Below are 7,775 nucleotides of genomic sequence, written 5' to 3' on the forward strand. Positions count from 1 at the left end.
GAGGGTGCACTGGACTAAGTCCATATTCAACTAATACCACCTATGTCCTCCTCCTTCTTAGTATCTTCTGCTTCTGTTAGGTCCATACTGTTTTTGTCCTTTATTATGGCCATCTTTGCATGAAATGTTCCCTTGGTGTCGCTAATCTTCTTGAAGAGCTCTCTAGAAGAAAAGCTAATACCAACCTAGATAGCATATTAAAAAGCACAGACATTACTTTGCTGACAAAGGTCCATCTAGTCAAAGCTATGGTTTTTCCAGTAGTCATATATGGATGTGAGAGTTGGACCATAAAGAAAGCTGAGTGCTGAAGAACTGATGCTTTTGAACTGTGATGTTGGAGAAGACTCTTGAGAGTCCCTTGGACAGTAAACCAGTCAATCCTAAAGGAAATCAGTCCTAAATATTTACTGGAAAGACTGATGCTGAAGCTGAAACTCCAATACTTTGGTCACCTGCTGCAAAGAACTGACTCACTGGAAAAGACCCTGATGCTGGGAAAGATTGAAGGCAGAAGAAGGGAACAACAGAGGATGAGATGGTTGGATGGCATCATCGACTCAATGGACATGACTGAGTTGGAGCAAGCTCTGGGAGCTGGTAATGAACAGGGAAGACTGGCGTGCTAGAGTCCATGGGGTCGCGAAGATACGGACATGACTGAGTGACTGAACTAACTGATGTCTTCCTCCTTAAGGAGCAGTGCAGCTACTTGGGCTTCAGTGTCTTTTAGCAAAGAAATCCTTAAGCCACAAGGGCAGGTCAGAGGTCAGTACTGACTGGAACCCAAAGACAAGGACTGCCAGGTGGATGCCCCTCAGTCCTTCCTGGTCTCTTACTTGGGGGTTCTCAAACACTCAAGTCTTAGGGTCCCTTCAGCTATTAGTGTGAGTTATATTTATCAGTAACTGCCATGCCAGAAATTAAATCTTGAAAGGTTTATGAGCTAAGAACACTCAGCACACAAGCCATGCCTGAATGATGCCATTGTCATTCTCTGATGTAATTCCTATGAGAATTAAAAGTAAAAAGGCAAATAATGTGTGAGCAGTATCTGCTCTGCCCTTACAAACCCTCTGGAAAGACTGTGAGAACGACTGCTCTAAGGCACAGTCCCCAGACCCCCAGCCTATGACTATGATCTCTTTTAAAAAGTCTACCGTATTGAACAAAATATCATGTCATTTTGTCTAACCATCCATTCATTTGCTTATCTGTTCTCTTGATAAAACATTTAATGAAGACCTATGAATAAGGAAAGCGAAAGTGAAGTCGCTCAGTCGTGTCCGACTCTTTGTGACCCCATGGACACCAGGCTTCTCCGTCCATGGGATTTTCTAGGCAAAAGTACTGGAGTGGGTTGCCATTTCCTTCTCCAGAGACTTCCCGACCCAGGGATCGAACCCAGGTCTCCCGCATTGTAGACAGACGCTTTACCATCTGAGCCACAGGCACCTGCCAAAATTACACTATGAAAAAAATGGAAGATGGTGGAATATCATCTATTAGAGCAAAAAGAATGGACTTTAAAATGGTATCAAAAACCAAAGGACTGATATTACTAGGTCTCAAAGATGTGAGGACCCCTGCAAAGCACCACCATCCTTACTCTGAATCATGTGGCAGAGAACATACAGTACCTCAGACTTGGAGCTGAACACTGAGGATCAGGTGGGAAGCCCCCGGGGCAAGCTCAGGGCAGATCTGTGATTGTTAACGCTGGTCTGATTCTTGCTGACCTTGTCCTGGCAGAAGTCCTCTCTGGCACTGGGACTGGCTGTAACAACTGTTTATTGAATTCCAGAGGGGCCTTGCTTTCCTCCAGGTCCATCATACATAGAAAACAATAGGTTCCACAAAATGCACACCAAAGGCAGGGAGAGGCAGAAAACGGAGTAACTGCAGTCACTTCTGACATGATACCAACCTCATGCCCCCAACTAAACACACTGACACAGAAGCCCTTCATGCTTCAGGAAGTGGAAGAAGTACTGGGAACACAACCTTGTACTCAAAGACAACCCTGTCATGTGTATTTTGAAGCAAGCTGCTGCAATTCATGGGGTCACAAGAGTCGGACACGACTGAGCGACTGAACTGAAGACACCCTTGGACAGGGGCCGGCCTGAGGTTACCTGCACAGATGGCAGCGATGAGGCCCTTCCTCTTCTCTTGTTCCTTCAGTATCTCCTTCACAGCAGCGGACTAGTCAGAGAACCAAAGTACATCAAGTTGTCATTAAGCCGCAGCCAATCTCGGCTAGAAACTTTGGTAGAATCTGGTTTTAGCTTAACCACAACAACTTCCATCTGTTTTTCAACAACATTGCTAAACCCTCAATATGAAAACTATCAAATTCATAGTGTTTCTACAGGCTTAAACCCAACCACAACGTTTATATAGAAAAGGGTACCCTCTCCTTAAAGATGTTTAAAAATAAGATGAGAAAACTATTTCCCTTGGGCATGCTAACCTTTGCCATCTTGTACTCTAGGGATACAGCAAAGAGGAAAGGTGCTGTTTGGGCTTTTTTTTCAGATAGCAAAGTGAGGAGAGTGCCCCAAGGTCCCAAATGACTGACTTGACCTGGTTCATGAGTTTCTGTCTCATGAAGTCCCTGACTCTCTCATCTCCTTTTCTCTTCCCTCCTGCAGGCTGATGCTTGACATAACAGAAGAAACAGTGGCTTCCTTTATACCATTTCTCATTCAAGCTGGCAGCTCTAGGCCCCTGCAATCTCCCTCACTCCAATGGCTGAATAGACAGCCAACCTCTTACCTTTCAATGCTTAACCCTTCACAAGCACAAAATAAATCATTCTGTTGCTATTGGAGGGGGGCAGTAATCTTACATTTGGACTCTATTCACAGAATCTATTCACAACTGTTCCACCAATTCTGCTTACTTCTACAGTAGATGTTATTAGAAATGACTTTTTAAAAAATTAAGCTGGAACACCGTTTTGTTCATCTTTTCCTATTCTATTCATAGCCTCCTTCCTGAAGTATTTTAATAACAAAAACAACAGAATACAAGATGTTGGAATACTCTCTTTACATACTTTACCTCGGATAAATTCTGTGCACCCAGATTACCTCCTGGAAGAACCACCACATCATAAGGTCCCTGTAACAGTTTAAAAAATAAGAAAAGTGAAAATGTTTTATTTGAAATGTGCATTAAACAGTAACACATTCATATGTTAAATATGGTCACAGCAAAAATATTGTTCATAGAGAAAGTTAAATAAATCAAAGTGTTTCTCTACAATGGACTACTGTAACTAGCCAACAATGCAGAAAACCTCCATATACTAGTAACACGAAATGATGTCTGTGCTGCAGAATTCCAGGTGTAGCATGATCTCATTCTTGTAAAAACAATAAATGTACGTGAATGCATATGTGTGTGTCTACACACAAACACACATGTGTACAGTATAGATACTCATGGACAAAGGAAACTGCCAACTGATGCAGGGAGCAAGGAAGGGAAGAATAAGAAAGGGACATTAACAGTAACACGTGACTTTGTGTTTGTCTACATTGTATGGATTATTTTTCAACAAGAATGTACACAGTAATAAATTTAAAAAAACGCTAGAAGGCACAAAAGAATGTTTTAACCTTAAGTAAAATGGAACTTGGGGTATTAAAAAAAATGACACAATATTTTATTATCTCAGATACTAAAACACCCTAGAAATCTAATGATTTCAAACTTGCTTAAATTATGAAATAGAAATTGATTTAATACAGTATCTTAAAATGTTAACAAAGTTTTTAAAAAAATTTAGTCATTAAGCAAACAAAATGAAAAATACATTTTTACTCCAACATATACTATTTAGTTACTTTTAAAGACTATGAAATGTCCTATGTTGTTTCAAAGCCAAGCAAAACTTAAAATCTGTGAAGTATGAAAATTTCTTTCACTCCATTTAGAAACTGAACAATAAACAGACACAAAATGTAACGACTATTCCAGAACACCCAGACCCTACAGGACAAAAAAGAAGAGGGAAGAAACACTTACTGCTACTCTCTCATTTCTAACCTCCTATTTAGAGATCCAACAACTACAAAATATCAACATTCTTAAACTTCACAATCTAGCACTGAGATATGTGAATTTATCAGAGAGGAATACATTTTTCTATGCTTTTGAGGAGAGCCAAGCACAGGGAATTCTACGCCCAGGCTCCTCATAGCACAGAAAAGCTGTCATGGGTGGTGATCTGCCCCATCCCTGCTCTAAGAGGGTGCACCCCACACTTCTATCACATTGGCCCCCGAAGCCTGAGCCCCGTGAAAGCGCAGGCTCAAGTGGCTGGTATGTGTGGGCAGGCATGCTTCTGAGGAAAGGGACCACAGCTCTTGACGGATTCCCAAAAGCGTTGGTCCCCCATAAAAGGAAAAACCTCAATTCTGAAGATACTGAAAAAATGACACAATTTAAGGAGAACTCACTCCTCCTTTAATCCAACCACAAATCAAGTATGAGTTGTTCCGTGTAAAATGAATCACATAACCCCACATCTGTGTCACTGATAAAGGAAAGATAAGAAACAGCTTTCGAATAAAGGGTAAGAAATGAATGGGAAATGTGCAGGTGACTCTCATACTAAATAATGTAGTTACAGAAGGAGGCAAGGCTGCCTTTATGAGCCAGAACACTAGTGATGGTGTCCCGCCCATCCACCCACACCAAACACATGAGGTCAGGGACCTGCCAGGTTCTGAGGATACAGAGTGGAAAAAGGCAAAGTTCTCCACTCCCCAGGACTTAATTTAGTGCTGAAGACCTCTAAGCAAAGTAACTTTCTTAAAATAAGTCTGCGCTAATGACAGTTTTAGATGTAGTTAAGACAGAGTTCAAGAAACTGATAAAGAAGCGGTAGGAAGGAACGATTCCAAATCTAGAGAACAAACCTCTTTTTTTGCATCTTCCAGACTGGCATCAGGACAAATGACAACATCTCGGCTACACTGTACCGGGTCTTTTCCAGCCAGACCTGCAACGGTGACCTTAATCTAAGAGGAAGACGTCATCATGATATTTAAGAACACTGAACATAAATTTAGAGTAACATTTTCACAACTGGCCTGTGTTTTAAAATAACCTGGCAGGAAATACTGCAACAAAACCATGCTGACTTTAGGCTATTAAGTTGGCTAAATATATTTAACCACTAATCTGTCCCAGTTTGTCTGCCAGTATGAATTAAAGATGCTGTCCCAGTACCCATCTGCTTAGCCTCCTTTCTTTTACAAGTGTTAATAAATCATATGATCATCCTATCGATAAAACACCTTGCAAAGTTGCTGTTGCCATTTAATCCTCCTGGTATTTTCATAAGGTAGAAATGCAAGTTAAGACAATGAAATACTACTCCACTGCCCTGCAAAAATTCACAAAGCTGACAATACTGAGAACAATAGGAATTTTTCTCACTGCTGGTGGGCCCAAATATCAGTACTTTGGAGAGTCACTTGACAAAATCTAGTAACATCATATATGCAAGTAGTAATTCCTTTTAGGCTCAGAGCCTAGAAAAACTTTCATATCTTTAAACAAGAAAAACCTGCACAAGAATATTACAAATGTTCAGCTATAAGATAAATAAGGATTAGAAACTAATGTACAACAGGATAGGTACAATTAATACTGTTGTGTTTAATATGCAAAAGTTTTTAAGAGTAATTCCTAAGAGTCCTCATGATAGGAAAAAAATATTTTTCTTTTACGTCTTTACTTTTGTATTGATACAAGATGATGGATATTCACTAAACTTATTGTGGTCATCATTTCATGATATATTTAAGTATGCTGTACACCTTAAACTTACACAATGCTATATGTTGATTATATCTCAATAAAACCAGAACGACCAAAAAAAAAGTATTACAGTACTATAATGCTGTAAAACAATGCAATAGAGGAATGGAGACTGGGCATATTCCCATAGTGCAATATTAAGCAGCAGTTTTAAATAAACTGCATCTACATTCTTTACTACAATGTGATTAGTTCACTTATTTAAATACTTGATTCATTCACTGACTGCTTCTCTGCCTGTTTCTTCAACTGTAACAAGAGGTTGGCAATAACTCTTAGGGTGGTTTTAACGTTTTAAAAACTAGTATAAGTGCTTAGAATGGTATCCACCATTCAGTAAAGGCTACTTAAGCATTCACTATGGTTATGTAGGCGTATAAAGGTTTATAATGCAGATATGCAGAATGAGAACCACAGTCTAATGTTACTTTAGACATGCTTGGGCTGGATTCACATCACTGTGAGGAGAGCAGTTATTTCTGGGGCCAGAAAGGGAATTGAATTAGGGAAATAAAGAGAGCTTTGCAATGTTTATTCCTTTAAAACATTTGTATCTTCAAAAAACAAGTCTGAAAAAAATATAGTAAAATGTTAACTATTAAGTTGCAGACAAGTAATTATTACACAGCCTCTGTACTGTTGCGTATGTTTGAAATATTTCACAAAGAACATTCAACACTACTTTATCCAAAATTACTTATAAGAATTCAAAAATGCTTTCAAACGGAGGAGGGCTAAAAAACTTTGAGGGACTTACTCCAGCTCGTCTCATGACATCTACAGGGATAACCGTCTCCATTTCCTCTGCTCCTTTAGCCAGGATGACTAGAGCTCTTTTTGAAGCCATTTTTACGTTGTATTTATTAAAGACTCAATTAAAACAAGATTTTCAAGAAACTTTCACTGCAACCGTAGAAGACCTAAAAACAAGATTAAGGAACACTTTTAAGCAGAGTAACCAAGTGCTTCCCAGGGAAAAGATTTTGATAGGCAAACACAATAAAACAGCATTTTTGGTTAATATTGACTTAAACAGAACTTCAGTTCCTGTTTTTTTGAGATGACATCACAGCAAGATTGCCAACACGTTGGTTAATGTTCAGATTTCATCACGTTTATAAAAATCTAATTTCTAATATATTGTAAATGAAGCTTTCCAAGACCTAAGCACATAGGCCTTCCATTTCACACAATTCAGGGAGAGGGAAATACAAAGCCGCCTTTTTTCAAGTACTATTTCACATAGAAAAGGCTGAACTTCATGGATAAAAAAAGAAATACTGTCTTTAGCAATTACCCCCTGAGATTTTTGGAGGGGATTTTATTTTTTAGTTCCAGTAACTGCACTAAATTTTCGGGGGCGGTTAACAGTGTTACATATTTGAACACGCTTTAAAAAAAAAAAAAAAAAAACGGAGAAAAATGGTAATTCCCCCACGCTACACTCAATCCTGATAGATTCTTCGCACTTAGCTCTCTCGTAAACGACAGCCGCTATGCCGGGGTCTGAATCGCTGTTAGCCTATTTTTCTGGACTTTGTTTCCCATGCATCACAGATTTTAGTAAACGATGTCAACAAACAACATTAACTAGCTCCAAGCTGGTGCGATGTTATGCACGCAAATTCTAGAAGCTTCAGCGTTGCTACTACGCTGGCGAGCGAACGGCGCCCTCTGCGAACCCTGGGAGACCGCCTCCTCCTCAGACGCGGCCGGGTCGGCGCCGCTTCGGGGACCCTCTACGGGTCCAGCGGGCGGCCCGTGCCCCGACGGCCTGAGCTTGCGCCGCGCTCCCCATGGCCCAGACCTGAACCTCGCCTCTCTTCCCACAGCCAGCCAGCCTCGGCCCGTTCCGTCAGCAATTCTGCGCCAGTGACGACTGGGCCAGTACCGCACTAAACCGGGACGCACGCAAGCACGCACGCCGGCACGCACGC

At 40.5% G+C, this 7,775-nt stretch overlaps 1 protein-coding gene across 1 annotated transcript in view; it reads right to left on the minus strand.

Moving 5' to 3' along the window:
• PARK7 (parkinson protein 7) overlaps nucleotides 1-7,775 on the minus strand; it is a 17,341-nt gene extending 9,566 nt beyond the window's left edge. The window contains exons 1-5 of the mRNA XM_010849936.1: nucleotides 7,646-7,775; nucleotides 6,596-6,758; nucleotides 4,932-5,033; nucleotides 3,067-3,126; nucleotides 2,136-2,205 (exon numbers count right to left, since the gene is read on the minus strand). Coding sequence (XP_010848238.1) covers nucleotides 2,136-2,205; nucleotides 3,067-3,126; nucleotides 4,932-5,033; nucleotides 6,596-6,685 — 322 coding nt within the window. The 5' untranslated portion in view covers nucleotides 6,686-6,758; nucleotides 7,646-7,775. The remainder of the gene's footprint in view (nucleotides 1-2,135; nucleotides 2,206-3,066; nucleotides 3,127-4,931; nucleotides 5,034-6,595; nucleotides 6,759-7,645) is intronic.

The sequence above is a fragment of the Bison bison genome, unplaced genomic scaffold (assembly GCF_000754665.1).
Source record: "Bison bison bison isolate TAMUID 2011002044 unplaced genomic scaffold, Bison_UMD1.0 scf7180017864289, whole genome shotgun sequence".
Classification (NCBI taxonomy): Eukaryota; Metazoa; Chordata; class Mammalia; order Artiodactyla; family Bovidae; genus Bison; species Bison bison.